This window comes from Manacus candei, unplaced genomic scaffold (assembly GCF_025592945.1).
Source record: "Manacus candei isolate 608988 ecotype Guabito, Panama unplaced genomic scaffold, ASM2559294v1 h1tg000025l, whole genome shotgun sequence".
Classification (NCBI taxonomy): domain Eukaryota; kingdom Metazoa; phylum Chordata; class Aves; order Passeriformes; family Pipridae; genus Manacus; species Manacus candei.
Window position 1 is genome coordinate 7,526,944 of NW_026138073.1, and position 17,102 is coordinate 7,544,045.

Genomic DNA, 17,102 nt, shown 5'->3' on the forward strand with positions numbered 1-17,102 from the left:
AAAAAGTTAGAGCAAGAAGGCAGGAATCATTTGAGTGTGCAGACCTAGTCACTGGTGAGCTCTTCCCCGCACTTTAGTCCGTAATGAAGAAGACATCTGCCACGCTTCTTATAAAAAGCCATGCAGTCCACTGGGGATGCCAGCCCAAAGCTCCATGCCTGATATGTGTGCCAGGAGTTCATCAGTACTGCCTCAATTGATTACATTTGTTAATATACATGTGTATATCTGGCAACTAAATACTGCCATGCTTTAGACAGGTAAAGGCTGGGAAACACTTTGCTGCATAAGCACACCGCAACATTAACTTGGGAGTTCACTTGGGTCCAGAGTCACTGTGTTCTGTGGTCCCTATTGAATGCAGAAATGACTGTTAGTTCTTTAATGGCTGTCACACGTGGAAAGTAGTTGTGGGGAAGTCAGAGAGGTTTGGAAAAGTGACGGAAGGTGAATTGAATAAACCTCTTCCATCCACCACAGTGTTCCTGCTTACTCCCAGCTCTCCTCTCCTGTGCGGTGGCATCTGGATTTGTGTTTGCATGAGGGGCAGCGAGGCTCTGCCCCCACCATCCTCACACCTGCTGGGCTTGCAGCCTAACAAGGTTTCACCTCCTGCCACAGCTGGTGCAATGGCTGTGATGTTGTACTGATGTGCTCCCAAGGGAAAGTAATTCTGTTGTTTTCCGCTATTTGTGAGCACACTACAGCAGGTAACTGAGAAGTGGTTTGTATTGACCCCTTAGTGGCCTTACTGTATCTGCAGAAGCTGTTGGCTTGCTTTATATGGATTTCTAGCTGATCATTGCTGCCTCTAATAGCGAGAGAGAAAATAACACCCCTGCGTTTAAAGCACTTAAGCTTCCAGTTGAGTGTTCAGGGCACGTGGTTTTTTAAGCCTGTGGCTGGATCGGTGGCATCGCTTGGCCCTGCCTCAGGGCTCTGGAGTGTGATGCTGGGGCTGAGGCTGCTCCCCTGTCCTGCTTCAGCCTCTGCTGGGAGATGCTATCTCCTGGCTGCCCCAGGAGTGTTGCTGGGATTCGGCAGCAATGCCTGTGGTGCCTGACAGGGAAGGGAGGAGGCATAAAATGGGAGGTGGAGCACGTTGGGGCACATTTTACTGACCTGGAGGTCTGGTCTCCTCCCTTCTGGTGCTGCCTTTCTGCACCTGGCATGTGCTGCTGTGCTGCAGAAGCTAAATTCGATATGAATGCAGTTTGATTTTGGCTCAGATTGATTGACTGCCTCCCTGGTAGCATCCATATCAATGACACACAGATCAATACACCAGTGCTGTTTCATGGTCTGATGGGATGGGAGACTGAAGGTCCCATTAGCTGAGGACTGGACTGTGCTGCAGCCTGATGTGATCAGAGAGGATCTCTTTTTCCCTGGATAGGGAAAATACTGGCATAGAGCTTGGCTGAGGAGGAGGCAACTGCCACTCCAGTAGAGACAAATCTGATGATTCATTTCCACAGCCCCCAGGGGCTTGCGTGTGAGCTGCGTATTGGGAATTTCTAGGAATTTCAAGGAGCATCATTTGTTTTGAAGGTAGCCCATTCAATACTGAGGAAGGAGCATAAAATACTGCTGCTAGATAGCATTATAGTAATTGAACAAACAAGGACTTCTGGAGGTTGTCCTAAGAAAAAACCTGGGCACAAAAAAAAAAAGTAAATATGCCATGCATGTTGTTAAAATCCGAAATGAAAAGCCTCTTGGCTGAGAGTATCTGTGCTCTTAGTATGTCTTTCCTTGCGCCTCAGCACCCTGATTTCAAGGTCACCTGTAGTTTTCCTCTTTCTTTCCTTGGTTTCTTATGGCCTCTGTTGCCCTGTCATTTCTGCCTGACATTCATGATGTTTGCTAATACAAAATCATCAATACATTTAATTAACATCTTACTTTTCTCTTCTTCCAGATAATTAAATGCTTAATAAAAACAGACCTAGTGCCTTCCCACAGGTGTCTCCCACTTGATCACTGCATTGTCTCTGGCTCCTCTTATTGCTGACCCAGTTTTCTTTTCAATTCCATCAGCTCAGATAGGTTTGGAGCCTGCTTTATGTCTCATATTGTGCCTGTTGCCGAAGGGCTCGGGATATCTAGGGTGCTGTTGGCAAACACCACAAAGGGGCTTAGGTGCCTGACACGGCAGATAGACTCTTAGGGCCAAACATTAGATCCCGCCAGCCTGAAAACCATGAGCTTTTGGCAGTGCTTTTCCACTGGGCATATTGCCAAAGGCTTAGCTGGATCAGGTTAGGGGACAGTCCTTACTCCAGCCCTGTGATGCTGAGCCTTGTTGCATGTGTCAGACCCTCTGAAGTCTGGGCTGTGGTTTTGGGGGTGGGAATGACTCGTCTTTCCAGCACCCACAGGGGTGGTGAAGGCTGTTCCATGTTTTCTGAAGCAGAGCATATTGAGTCTCACTTTATGTCACTTTGATGAACACCTCTCCATAAGCACCAGGATAAACTAATCCCAGATTATCACATCAAATTGCTATTGCTCACTAACCCCTCTCAGCATGGTGTTCCAGAATTAATTACCAGTATTCATGATGTTCGTTACCACAGTCCCGCATAGCACATTTTGTAGATGTAGTGATATTTATCATTGCATTTTCCAAGTGGTCCCGCTCCTGCTTTTTATCACTAGCTGTGTTTACCAGGCTTCATTATGCCCTAGTTGTTTGAATCTCTGCAGTTTTTGATACTTTATTCAAAGCCATTTAGACACTTAGAGCCATTAATGTTATCTTTCTCTTCCATTCTAATGGGCTGGTTTCTTCTGCTTGCATACGAGTGAGGAAAAGGCACTCTTCTCTAGACCTTTTGGTCTCTAGTCCTAATTCTTACTGCCCTCTTTTTCCTTTAAGTTTGTAGTTGCCATATATACATCTTGTTTGCTTCCTTCTGCCTAATCCTCAAACTTGAAGTAGCCCCATGGTAAACCAGGCACAGCTACATTTAAATCCCTGTAGCCCTTCAGCATGAGTGTTATCTGCATTTTAAGATGTTAGGCTGGCATTTTTGGTACATGATTTATGCACCTGCTGTGACTTTGCTCTGTAAGCTGCAGAGGTGGGGGTTTAGCTATGCCTGTTTTTAAACTGACAGATAAATTGGGAAAGTAGTGGCATGTTTTCTTATAAGGCTGGAATAAACCCTTGTAAACTTCCTATTGATGTCATTGTGACAAAATTAGAACTGTCTTGTAAGTTATACCAGCTGTATGATGGACAGAAACTGTTTTGAGCAGCAAAGAGACAGCAAAGTCCTTGCTAGGATAAGGACAACAGGTTTACCCTCCTCACATGATTTTTTTGACATTAAATTCTTTCACCACTGCTCCTGACTGGTGTTTTATATATGACAAGCCAAAAGAAAGAAATAAGCAAGGACAAAAAAAAAAACCCAACAAGCAAGGAAGAACCAAGGCCCCAGAGTGCTGATGAGTGCCACCTTCAGCAGCCAACTCACAAGGCTTCCTGTTCTGAATGAAACCTCAGCTTCTGAAGGGCAGGGGAAGCTGAGTGGGGAAGGGGCTGCCCCGAAACAGGCTCTTCCAAGCACACACACAGCAGTTTGCTTGTGAATTGGGTATGCCTGAAGTTGTGAAAGTCTTGTGTGCGTTTTGTGGTGGCAGAGTTGTTTAGAAATGATGTTCAGGGTGACTTCAGGTGCTCATGATGCCTAAATGAACTTACCAGGGTGCAAAATGCATGTGTGTTTGTATCCGTGTGTGGCTGCTGTCCTCAAAGGAGAGCAGAAATACTCATCATAAGCACCCCAATAAAATCCTGCAGAACAATTAGTGGTTTTTTTCCTCGTACATAAACCTTTTTTGACTAATTTTATCCTTTTGGCATGTTTTACAGATAAGCAAGCAGCAGCTCCAGACGATCAAAGATCGTTTCCAGGCCTTTCTCAATGGAGAAACCCAGATTGTGGCAGACGAAGCATTTATAAATGCTGTCCAGAGCTACTATGAGGTAAGGAGAGACAATGTAATATTCGTACAGAACCCTGTTCTTATCCCTATTCACAGATGTGGTTGAATTCTGATTTAATAGATTGTTCATTTTCAAGCAGCACAAAGCTAAGACAAGTGCAAGGTATCTTCTGTCTGATGTCTGGTACATCACAAGATTTGGGAGGTTCAGAGTTTGAACATAAACCACAGAGCAACCGTGGCAAACCCTACATCATGGTGTATCCTGTAGCTCTGATTATAGGGAAGACCACCCTTCCTTTAAGCTGAAAAATATCCTCCTGATACTTTTAAACAGTGTACTCTAAAGCAGTGAATATGGCACAATATAAAATCGATGTCACATGCTCCCCATGAAAAATATCAGGAGAAATCTGGGCAGCACATTCAGTTCTGGAGGAAGCTCTTGCATTGTGTTCCAATTGACTTTGGGATTTTCAGTGAGAGTCGTGTCTTTTCTCTTTGGCATGACAAGTGCTGTAAAGCAAAGGGGGAGGGAGGAGGATGTGCATCTACAAAACTAGATGATACCAAAGAACGTGAAGCATCATTCATAATTGTGCAAAAGAATAATTATGCATGTCTGTCTTTTTGCACCTCTTTGTATGCAACCCATAATGCTGCCTTTTATATCTCTTCTCAGAAGGAAAGAGCTTCTGTTTTTGAAGGAAATTGGTGCTTGTGATTTGTATGAGGAGTGTTGCTTGTGTTTTTTTTTTTTTTTGCTAGCCTTTCTGCAAACCATTTCTTTCTCCCTAGAGCTATTCTGTCATAACAGGTGAAGATTTTGAATTGCCTACATAAAATATTTCTTGGGAAGTGGGATCTAAGAGGGGACCAAAATCTGATACTAGAACTGAGGAGAATTTTTACTCTATAAGAAATGACAGCAGCTGCTTCTGTGTAAGGAAAGCAAAAATTATCTGTGGATTAACTCTGTTAAACCAGCCTAATAGTTACTGCTCCATCATTTTCTGTACAGGAAGGAAGCTGAGAGTCATTTACATCTTTTATCAGAAAAGAAATTGCCAAGGGATCATCACAACTTCAGTGAACAGATGCTCTCAAAGAAAGTTTTCAAGATGGCATGAGCTGTGTTTTAGGATGCAAGAGCAGCATAATCTGTTCAGATAAGACTATTGGGCAGGAAAGGGAAACTGCTTAAAAACAGGCAAAGTCCGTCTCTGTTTCATTGATGTGTCTGGCCAAAAGTGTGTCCTGATCAACTCCAGAAGTTCTGTGCTATATAATTGCCCCAAGTGATCAAACTTTAAAAGAGCAGTTGACCAGCACTAGATGTGTGCAAACCCATATATGCAATTTAACTGAACCCTGCACTGGCTGTCTTGCTTAAAACAGGCCACATGAAGTGTAATGCATCCCTCTGTGTTCTTTAGCACAACTACTTTTTTCTTCTTTTTAGCTGTTGGTCTCCTTTAACTTATGGCCCTGTGCTTTCGGCTTGTGTGCAGCTGGAGCTTGGCTGTGTGGCTGTTCCTTGGCAGCAGCTGCAGTGGTACAAGGCAAAGTCTCACTGCTGAAAACCTCTGCCCCTCTCAGTGCCTGAGCAGTGTTCCCTGCTGAGAGTGTTCTCCCTCCCTTCTCTGCAGAGAGGTGCTCCCCTTGGTTGATCCAAGGCACAGTCGCAGCAGATCCTGCTGATCTCAGCTCCTGCAGATCTCAGTTTTGTGCAATTAACTGTCTCTTGCATAGGCATTATCTCAAAATCAGCCTTTAGGTTCTGACTTATAAAGCTGCATGATGGCTTGGAAAATATTTACACTTCTTTGTTCTTTCTCAGCTGAAACTGGCCATCTCTGTGCAGGACATGGATGGTGTTTCTAAGGGGTCCACTTACCAACAGTGCAGAATAAGTTCATTACCTAGGGAATGATTGGAGTTTTTTTCTGTCACATAAAGGTGACATTGCAAGTCAGAAATTCATTTCCTGTTGCCCTGAGTATGTTTGCATGACCTCATTCTGCTGTTAATTCTGCTGTCAGGGCTTAAGTGTGTGCTGTCAGTCTTAGACTAGTTCACAGGCTACTATCAAATTAAAAAATTGAGTGATCTGCTGCTGCTCTGCAAAGCACTGCTTTGCCTGCAGGAATGCTGCAGATCGTGTGTGTGTGAGACAGGCCCAGCACACTCCAACACACTCCAGGGGAGCTTTTCTCAGGTCCTTTTACTTCTAACGAGTAAAGCTTTGTCTATCAACCAGCATGTTCTGCAGCAGTTGCTTCTGTGGGTATTATGGAAATGCTTCATTAGACCCATTTCCACTCTGCTGTGGGCAGACAGAGACAGAGCCACACATGACATGGGGGGCTATTCTATGGACATGGCAGGAATTGCCTGACCCAGCTCCCAGAGGTCAGTTCTCTTCTGCGTGTTGGTGTGTGCACCCACACTAGGATTTTGTTCCAGCTATTCTTGACTCCTGGCAGCCCTACTGGGTAGTCCTACAGCCAGGCGATTCACCTGGTATTTTCTAAAGAGAGCAGCTTGCTCTGCAGGATGAAACACATTTTTTATCTTTTTTTATCTTCCTATTTCATGGTCTTTTTCTTCTGCTTTGTATCTGACTGGCACTCCCCCTGTGCCTGTCTCCTCTGTGCCAGCTGCAGCCATCCTTTCATCTGCTGGCTGCTGCTCCACACCCAGGGAGGATAAATCAGGGCTGAGGGGATACAGGGAGCCAGATCCTACTGCTTACAGTGCCATCGTCCCTCTGGTGTGGGTGAGGACCATGGGATAACAACAGCCACTGGTGCTGGCAGGTGTGTGAAGTCATTAGCACTGTCACACAGGGTGAGGCCCAGGCTCCTGGGGCAGATGAGGGGACATGGGAGCCCAGGATATTGCAGTGGGGCTGTTCACTGTGACCTCCCACCATTTCCTCCAGTCAGTGTGCTGCTGATTTCCTCAGCTGCAACAGGAGCTTGGTTCTTGATAGCTTTCACCTATTACTTGAAAGCACCTGCACACACACCTGGGATGTCATCACTCCTGTTTAAGCTCTGCAAGGAAACAAAGTGCATGCTGGGTGTCATTTCAGCATGCATTGAAGAGTCTGTTGGTGGCATCCTGCCTGTCTGGTCTGCAGGGAGTGCTCCCCAGCACGGTGATATTGGAAGGAAACAGCCTGGCTCTTCCTCATCAGCATTTTTGGGCTGGTCCTTGAGCAAAACCCACTACTACTGCTGATAGATGCCTGTGCTATAAAGCATCTGGGAACTTGGAGTGCCATGTTGCTGAGTGGTATAAAAAAAATAAATCTATTGTGTCCTTAGGTCATCCACAAGCTCTTTAATTATTGAGAGCTGACAGATACACCCCTGTGCTGGTACAACTTCTTTGCCGGCTGCTGCATTCATCAGTTCTCAGCATTATTAATAAAACAGAAGTTTTCTTACTGGCCATCGATTGCTTTCCTGTGTTCAGGCCTTGGGAGAGAAGAACCAACACAATTTCTCCTACCCCTCTCACCCTTCAGCTCTGCATTGCTCCCAGGACATCTCCTGGTCTGTGGGAGTCTGTTACATTTTGACCCTCCTGCTGCTTTTTCAATGGGAAGAACATTTTTATCAAATACCTTCTCCCTCTCTCCCTCCCTCCTGCTTTCAGTGCCCTGCACCTCTGCAAAGCCTTCCCAGGCAGCCTCAAGCTGTGCTGAACTGTCCTGTGCTTCCACAGAGGTGGAGCAGGAAAAGATTTGGGCTTGTCCACTATGGCCATGATACCTTTTAGTGATCTGAGCTGCCTTGGTGTTTTCCCCTTGGTTTGTAAAGATCAGTGCATTTGTCCTTTCCTGGGGTGTTTTAACTCTTGCTATACTGCTTGCCCAGGTTGGAAAAGGGAGAAGTGAGGGGACACATGTTATTTACCTGAAGGCAACATTAAATTAATTATTACAGTGCCATTCTTGTGACAGCAGGACAGTCTGCAAAGATCTCCTCTGGTGTAGTAGAATTAAGATGTAAGCCTTGTCCTTGCATGGTCAGAGGTTTCCCAGGGACCTGGCTACCAGGGTAAATGCAGTGCAGGGCTGTTGGCTTGAGTAGGATGACTCTGCTCCCTCTAACAGGGCAGAACTTGTTTAGGTAAATGTAGTTGTGCAAGAACTTCTTTATTAAAACATTTGAGAGAAAAAAATATAATTCTGCTTTCCCGAAGGGCATTTATGTATCTGGTGAGTTGCGACCACAACATCACATCAAGTCCTAATTGCATCAAAATGTTTCATTTTAGTGGATGCAAAGCAGAAGCTTCACCTGATTTCATTACGCTTCCCAAAGTGCAGCTGAAACCTCGGTTGATCTGGCAACATGTGGTGGTTGAGTGAGGAGTTGGAAAGTACCCTGGCAGCCAATAAGCAGCTTCTCAGCAGTGAAACCACATTTTATGGTACTTAAAGGGGATTTATTTTTTTTTAACTGACGCAATCTGGTCACCCTTTTTTTGCAGGTATTCCTGAAAAGTGACCGTGTTGCCAGGATGGTGCAGAGTGGAGGGTGCTCAGCAAATGACTCCCGGGAGGTCTTCAAGAAGCACATCGAGAAGAGAGTGCGCAGCCTGCCAGAAATTGATGGCCTGAGCAAGGAGACGGTCCTGAGCTCTTGGATGGCAAAGTTTGATGCTATTTACCGTGGGGAAGAGGATCCTCGGAAGCAGCAGGCCAGGATGACGGCGAGCGCTGCCTCGGAGCTCATCCTCAGCAAGGAGCAGCTCTACGAGATGTTCCAGAACATTTTGGGGATCAAGAAATTTGAGCATCAACTCCTGTATAATGCATGTCAGGTAAGGTGGGAATGGAAAAGCGTTTCTTGGGGGAAGGCTTGCCAATGGGAAATACTGGCGTTATTGAACTGGAAACTTTGGGGCTGACCAGACTGATTTTGAGAGAACTTCCACCAGGGAAAGGGGTTTTGGTTCATGGTGGGATTTCTGCACTGCTAATTTTGTTCTGGGTGTCCAAGTGGGCCTCTCTCTTGTTTTCTCATGAAATTCCATGGGATTGCTGAGATGGGAAAATTTTATTCCTCAGCTCTATGTCTGGGTGGGCAGGTCTTTGATGGTACCTAAGTGGGCCATTTGGCTGTGACTTGTTTACCTTTCCTCTGTCATATCACCAGTCTGAATGACAGAGGTACTTTCTTACAGCCTGCAATAATTTATCAGTACTTAGAGCCAGGAGCCCCTGGGGTGGGTGGCTTATGCAAACTTGCTCATTGAGGTTGTACGTTAAATAGAGGAGGCTCCGTGATCCCTCTAGTCCTGTGCTGGAAGGAAAGAGCATCCCAAACACCCATGACCTCACAGTGGCTCTGCTTGTACTTGAAAACCTTTCCCATTTCTCTCTTTCTCCCCCAGTAAGAGCCAGTTCCCCAGAGTTGCAGAGCTGAGACTCTGCAGTGCTTGCTTGTGTTTCCAGCAGCTTTTGCTGAGGCTGTTGGTGTCTGTCCAGGCTGTTGGTGACCCAGATTACAGTCCCCTGCTATGGGATATAAATATCACAGGCGGGATAGAGGATGTCAGAATCACAGAGAGAGTAAGGTAATGCTGTGGAAAGTTTTCGGAGGAGGAGCAGACCTCAGTCTCTTCCCTGTAATACAGGGCTTCAACTTCTTATTGAAATTAATACATTTGAGACCAATTCTGTCTGTCTTCTGTCTAGACATTTCCAATTCTTTTTAAGACACAGAGAATTATGTTTGATCTGTTTTTTCTCCTGTAAAGAGCTTAGTTAGCTTGCATTTTGTTCTTCATCTCAGAACTTTAATGGCAGAATAGGGAGAGGATAATAAATGTCGCTGAGTAATGTGTCTTCATAGCAAAAAGCCAACAGCAATAACTGCATTGGACCTCATAAATTGTGTTTACAAACCAGATTTTGTACCTCTATCCTCTGCTGGAGGGCTTCTTTAAAATCAGAACCATGTTTTCAGTGATATATTGAGAGCTGAGTCAGTTCTGCAGTGTTTTGGGTTTTTTTAACTTAAACCAGGTCCAACCCTGTGTCTCTCATCCTCCCTTGATCTGTGCTCAGCTAAGGACTAGGGTGGCTTTGCGTGAGCATGTGTGTGATCCCAACCTCTTGCTTTGTGGTTCCCACTGATGCAGAAAACACTATTTGAACATAGCTGCCCTGCTTTGTGGATGATCTCTGCTTGTGAGAGCCTTTCTGGCTTACACTGTGAACCCAGAGGCTGCTTCCTACGAATTGCCCTGTTGCATCAAGCAACCTTTTTCCTGCAGTAGGTCCTAGTTTTACTCTGAAAGTGAAGGATTTAATTCTAGGTCTCTTCTAATACTTGGAGGCAGTAAACCTGTAATTTAAGCTTTTACAGAAAGACATAATTTCTGTTGAAAGCGAGTATTAGCATGGGAGTTACTCTGTTTTTAATACCTGGATAGCGAGGATTAGCTATGCAGAAAGGAAAGCCCTTTGTAAAAGAAAGCTCAGAAAGCTGCAAGGCCAGCAGTCATCCAGATGTTTGGTGTTTTCCTGGGATACAGTGTGAGTGATTACAGTGCCATGGTGCCAGCACAGTGGGGTGGGACCCTGCCCCACGTGGAACAGGTCACTGCTGCTCCTTCTCCCTCTCCCATTAGGTGCTGCAGGGAAGGCAGCAGAGAGCACATGGGAAAACTGCAGGCTTTGCTGTGAGGACCCTTAATTTGGTGCTACCTGTGGTCATGTAATCTGGGCTATACCAGAGGGGTCTCTGGACCTCTCCGGCCACCAACAGCCCTTGGGGGAGCAGCAGCAGCCACTTCGTACTTCTGTCTTGCCATGAAGCACCGAAATTGCAGTTGACCTCTCCTCCTTCCTGCATGGTCTCAGTCATTGCTTGCAGCCAGTCTATTGTAGGGTATAAGGAAAACCTGTCAACCTGTAAATGTTTGTGTTTGCTTAGCTTGTATGGGGAGTTCCTGGCAGAAGCCAAAGGTGCATGCCACTTGGCCAGTGTGTTTTCTGCAGCAGAGCTGCAGGGGAGAGCAGAGAATCATGAGCAGTGAGCAATGATTCGGGTGTTAGCTCCTTTTCCCTTTGCATCTTTCCATGAACGCTTTCTCCTGTCTCTCATGATGAAGTATGGGCAGCTGGGTGGGAGAGGACCTAGGCCACCTGGAGGGGAGGAATGGCTCCCAGCTTTGCATGTACAGGTGTGCAGGTGGCAGGACTGGGATGTGCTTCTGCAGGACTTCTTCCAGCTGCTCGCTCCCCTCCACCTCACTTTGCATTTTCGTAAGTTTTCACTTGCCACATCTGTCTCCCTGTGCTTGACAAGCTGTCCTCTTCTGTACCACCTCTGTCCTGACATCAGCAGTGAGCTCCCTCCCCGGCAGGGCTCTGCAGACACCTCCCAGCCTGCGCTTGCAGCTGTACTTGCATCACAGAGCACACCCACTGGGCTCTGGGGCACTGGCTCCATAACCCCTAAAAATGGTCAGTTATTTCCAACGTGCTGTTGTGTTTCAGACTGGATTGTGTCTGGGTCAGAGTCAGCCTAAGCAGGGCTCGTTTGCCTCCCCATGAAGACATACTGACTGTTGGTCAGAGTTAATTCGAACTACAACTTAAACCTTTTTCTTAATAATTCAATTAAAGCTTCTGTCTCCTGTTTTGTAATAACAAAAATATTTTACATATTCTGTTTGTGAATAAGGAAAACTATCTGGATTTTCCTGGGTGAGCTGAAATTGCAGTATTCCCAGAAATGCCATGCAGGCACAAGTTGTGCACACGCGGGTGATTGATGCATTTGCTTTCCTCTCTCGGGCAGCTCCTGCCAGAGCCCACCACGGACCCTGGCTCGGCAGCCTGTCATGGTGCTGGCCACAGGCTGTACACTGGCACTGAGCAAACCTCCCAAACAAACCTGGGGGCAAGCATGAGCTTCCCAGCAGTGGTTTGGCATGGTAAAAGCGACACTTATTTTTGACCCATGGCTTGTCTGCCATGCATGGGCTTGGGAAGCAAAACCTTTTCCCTGGCAGGCTGTCTGAATGCCATCACTCCTTCCAGAGTGGCAGCACTGTGCTGTTCATGCAGTTTATCAGTCAGTCACCTGTGCTTAGAAAAGCAAAATGTCCATTGTCTCCTCTGGTTGCTCCTGCAGAGCAGAGGGGCTGACTGGCCTGATATGCTCTTCCTTGCCTTGGTGTGTAGGGTGAAACTGCCCTGTAGGCTGTGCTAGGAGGGAGGGGGTGAGAAGGCTTTGCCTGGTTATTTTCCTCTGAAAGCATGACCAGGAATGGTGCTGAAAGCCCCAAACACTCCTTGAATTTCTCCTGTGTTCTGGAAGCAGATGCTTTTCTCTATTTGGCCTTCTGTTACATCACACTAATTGCATAATGGTTGCATCACTGGGACGGCATTTCCATTCACCTCTGAGATAATATTTTGTTTGTGCAGAAGGAGGATGATTTCTAAAGAGATTTTTATTTTTAATACAATATCCCCAGGTGGTGTGAGATAAGTGTATTCTTAATGCGATAGCAGTGATATAGCAGGATCTGAGATTGCAACAGAGCAAAAGGGATTGATGCAGTTGGAAATGCTTTCAGGAAACAAAGATGGGAAGTGGTGTTGTAGCAGAATGGTTGTGAAGATAACAGTGTTGTTAAGCACAGTCTCTGACTAGAACATTTTAAATAATACACAGAGTCTTGTGCTTTTTGCATAACACACGCCACGTGGCTTGGTGTTTCTGCTCCACTGGAGTCAGTGTGGGAATTGAGTATCTCTGGCTCCAGCATGGAGCTCTTCTGATGTGCGAGAGGTGTTGTGGAGGGACAAATATGTTCCAGTCTTGGCTTCCTGGTCCCAAACCTGTTGGCAAGGCTTGAGTTTAGCTCTTCTGCTTGGTAATTAGCTTGTGGTTGTGGAAGAGTCATAGAGGAACTACTTTTTGTAAGTGATGTACAATTCGAAACTTGGGTCTTTGCTGCAGTTGGCTTTTCCTTGGGCACAAACCCTGTATTTCCCACTGACCTTCGTGACAGCTGAATTGCTGCAGCATCTCTGAAAATCAGGCTGTTGTGTTCTCCCTGTCTTGTTCTTTCCCAGCCGTAGGGCAGTGATTTACTTTTCTATCTCAAGCTGTTGAAAGTCATTTTTAGCTACAGTGAGAAGAGCAGGAGCCAGTACAGTGCTGTTCAGTTAATCCAGCAGCAGGAGCAGATGTCCAGACCATGTCTGTGATGAGCTGCACACTTCCATCCTCCCCCTCTGGAGGAAGCGTGGAATTCTGGGCTCTCCCTGCAGAACTGTCTGATCTCTCAGGCTTCACAATCAGACTTTCTCTTCTTTCCTGAGCCTGAAGTGCCCCATACACTGTAGCATGCCTGTTAAATGTGCAAAATACCTGTGCTAAGCATAATTCCCTTAGATTTTAGATTTGAAAGCAAGTAACTAAATATAGGCATCTCAGACCTGCTGAGGGATACTAATAAATGCTCATGGTTTTTCAGCATCTATTCCAGTCCCTCCATATAGAAGGGAAAACATCAGAGAAGTGGCATGTGTGAGTGGGCTGCAACCCACACCAGGTCCCATCGCTGTCTGGCGGCTATTTCATGTTAAGGCATAAAAACCATTCACCAGTGCAGTTGGAATTGTTTTGCAAGTATTGGGGGCCTGTGATTTTAGCTAGGAAACATTTCAACCCAAATTTTGTCAACCAGAGCTGGCTTAAAACTAGAATTCACTGTTTTGACATTTATTTTTGCAGCTGAATTAGGACACTGCGTCCAAAGGCTGACACTTCTCACAAAGCAGAAAGTTCCCCTGCCAAAAAAAATTCAGTTTCAGAAGTGTTAGCAGAAAAGATATTTAGGATTTCTGTCCTGACTCGACTGCTTGATTTTAGCTCCAGTCAGTATTGGGGATGATTTGCTGAGGTGGTGTCTCGCCTTCTGCCCCTCTCTCATCTCTGCAGTTCACGTGGTTCTACCAAACTTCATTTCTCCACTCGCTGTGTTCTGTTGAACCCCCTCAAACGCCTGACGTGCGACAGTCATGTGCCTGCCCCACGTTGATCACACACCCTACATGTGCCAATCACATGGCATGAGCTGACTTTGCTGACTTAGCTGAAAGTTGCAGTCATCTCCACAAATACCCCTCATAAACCCTCTCCCGTCACAGAGATGCTGCGGTGGTACTTGGAAGCTGCAGCCCAGGTTTGGGGCAGGAAGTCCTGTGAGGCACTGTGACAGTTCTGATGGTGAGATGAAGGTTAAGGTCACCTCAGGATAAATGTTTGGTAAAAAAGTGTGTATCCTCCCCAAATCAAGTATTTCATTTAGTTTGTTGTGATGAAGAATTCGCAGCCATGCCTTGCAATGAGCATTGAGCCCAGGATCGTGCACAGCGTGGAGTTACCTGTGCACATCTCTGTCCTTTCAATTCAGAGACTCAGGAGTTTGGTATCAGATCCCTCCCATCTGCTCCCTTTTCATCATCTTTAAAGAACACAAAGCAATTCCTTTTTATTCTAGCTGCTTCTTGAAGCTCAGTGCCTGTGAAACGTTCATCTGCGGTTCTGGGCACTTGAGCACTAATGCTGGTTGTAGTGACCCCTCTACAAGGGCAGGAGGTTTGCTTGGATCCTGGAGCCCCTGCAAATGGCCCATCACAGGGACTGTGGTGTTGATCTGGGGCTGCTGCGAGGCAGCAGACAAGGACCAAGAAGCCTCCACGAGCTCCTCTCTCCAGGGCTGGATACCTGTGGTAAGGACAAGCAGCAGCTTTGGCCAGCACTGCTGTCCCCCTTGCAAATCCCCAGGGCATCAGCCAGACCCCTTAGCTTTTTTTCCCCTCTTTCACTATTTTAGTTGTTCCACCTATTTCCACACTCTGAGTGCCATCCTCCCCCACCCCCTTAAAACAAAGCCACCACCAATAAAAATGGGCGAAAGTGGTTTCAAGATGATCAAAAGCCTCAAAAGCCATAAAGCATCATGCTCTGTTTTCAGTAATTCAGTGTTTATTTCCATGGAAACAGCAATGGCAGCCCGGAGCCTTCTGCAGGGTTGTAATTACTCCTGTAGCAGCCAGCAGCAGCCACAGCATCTCCCAGAGACAGCCGTGATGTAGCGCCCGATGGGAAACTGAGAAAGGAAAAAACGTTGGGAAGTGAATGAAATTTTCCCTCTCATAATAACACAACATAGATACACGTGTTCCTTTGGGGAGGAGGAGGAATTGCTCAGGGTGCAATGTTTGAACAAAGATGTTGGCACGGGAGGGAGGTGAAACTGAGGAGGTGGCACAGTGTCAGGGATGGGGTGAGCGTGATGTCTGTCTCTGCTGGACCCTCCACTGCCAGCCACATCCTTTGGGAGAGGTTTGCTGATGGAGGTACAGAGTGGTCCCCTAATTGTCCCCATTGGTCCTGTGTGGTGCAGAAATGCTGACCCTGCATATGATGCATTGTTTAGTGTCTCTATAATTAGGAGCAGGAGAGGTGGTTGAGATGGGACATATGTCAGCTCCAGCATCCAGTGAGAGCTGCAGGGAAGAGCTCAGCCGGTTGGGGGGGGACAAGGCACTGAGCAGGGTGGCCCTGCCAGCAGTGTGCCACAGTGCTGCTGCCTTCTGGGGAGGACAGTGCAGTGATCACTCTCTGCCAGGGTGGTACCTTCGTCCCTGAGCCATCATCACCCAGTATCTGATTTGCACAGATACATATGGACCTATGTATGCATCCATTAGCTGTAGGATCAGCTTATGTTCTGTGCTGTTATGGACTTAGAGAGCAATCTTGGCCCCTGTAATTAAATTTAAAGCAAATTAGCTCTTCTATTAAACAAAATAAATCTGATGTAGCCTAATGCTGTATTCTCTAGCTATGGCTGATCAATCGCTCCTGCAAAGAGCAGGCAAATGCTGCTGAGCAGATGGTCTTGGCTGAGGCATGGTCAATTAAACTAATTAAAGATGCTTTCATTTAATCAGAGGGTGTTTTAACCCTGTTAGCTGCCAGTTGGGGTGTATGTTTTCGTGCACTAGGAACTTCCAGTTCTGGCCCTACTGTGGACTTCTTCTGGATTTTAGTCCCTTTACAGAAACCAGGCCAGAGTGTACATCCAAAGAGTAGAGAAATTATAATGTCATGCAACAACAGTGAAGAATTGCAGAGGAAAAGTCAGTTGTTTTCTTCTAACACTAACCAGAGATGTTTATTAGCCTGAAGAACTCTTCTGCACTGAATCCTTCCCACGCTACCTCCTGTCAGCCTTCCCTCTGGGATTAGGGGTGTGGATGCCTCTCTGCAGCCTAGCCAAATGTCACTTGTTCCACCAAAACAAGCAGTGGCTTGTCATGGTATATTATTCAAGGGATAGCAAATGGTTTCAGCATCCAGACAGGTTCTCTAGTGAAGGAACAACCTCTTATTTCAGCACTCTGCTGCCATGGTTTGATTCCTCTTCTTATCGATTCTGTAGTGAAATTCATGTTGAGTTGCAAGCTCATTGATGTGCATTAAACATGCGCCGGGATCTAGTAGACAGAAGCCTGTTGGTTGGGGCATTTAGCCCCAAACGTTTTGGCTGATGGGAGCCCCTCTTCCTAGGGGTTCTGGAGATGAATTTAATTCATTATTTGCTGCAGGAATACATGGGGACTCCTCAGAGCTGAAGCCCTATTTTAGGATTCTGTGCTTTGTCACAACTGGGCACCCATCCCTTAATTCCAATCTGCTGTGCTGCTCCCCTGCCCCCACTGTAAGGGGTGACACCACTTGCCAGCGAGGTAAGAGCGACCAAGAGAACTCATTAGTCTCATGGAAGAGCATGTCAAATGATCTCAAGAAGCAGCAGTAGAGCAAACCAGAGCATCCAGACCATTATTGACCCCCTGGCTTGCCTGCACTGAGGGGCTGCAGCACACCAGGACCCCTGTCCTCTGCGTTTTCAGCAGCTTAAACAAATTAAAGTAGAAATAGTTGTGCTTTATCCAGAGGCCACAGCACAACATCATGCCTGAGGCCAGATCTATCCTGCTCCAGCAATATGGATCACTGCAGATACATTAGGCCTAAAGTCAGGATGATTTTCAAGATGTTCATCCTTTGTGAAATGTAAAAACCAGT

At 46.3% G+C, this 17,102-nt stretch overlaps 1 protein-coding gene across 15 annotated transcripts in view; it reads left to right on the forward strand.

The window, feature by feature from the left end:
- CADPS (calcium dependent secretion activator) overlaps nucleotides 1–17,102 on the forward strand; it is a 211,905-nt gene that overhangs the window by 37,155 nt on the left and 157,648 nt on the right. For all 15 annotated transcript variants that reach the window (XM_051788784.1, XM_051788785.1, XM_051788770.1 and 12 more), the window contains exons 2-3: nucleotides 3,884–3,997; nucleotides 8,464–8,796. In XM_051788784.1, the coding sequence (XP_051644744.1) occupies nucleotides 3,884–3,997; nucleotides 8,464–8,796 (447 nt within the window). The remainder of the gene's footprint in view (nucleotides 1–3,883; nucleotides 3,998–8,463; nucleotides 8,797–17,102) is intronic.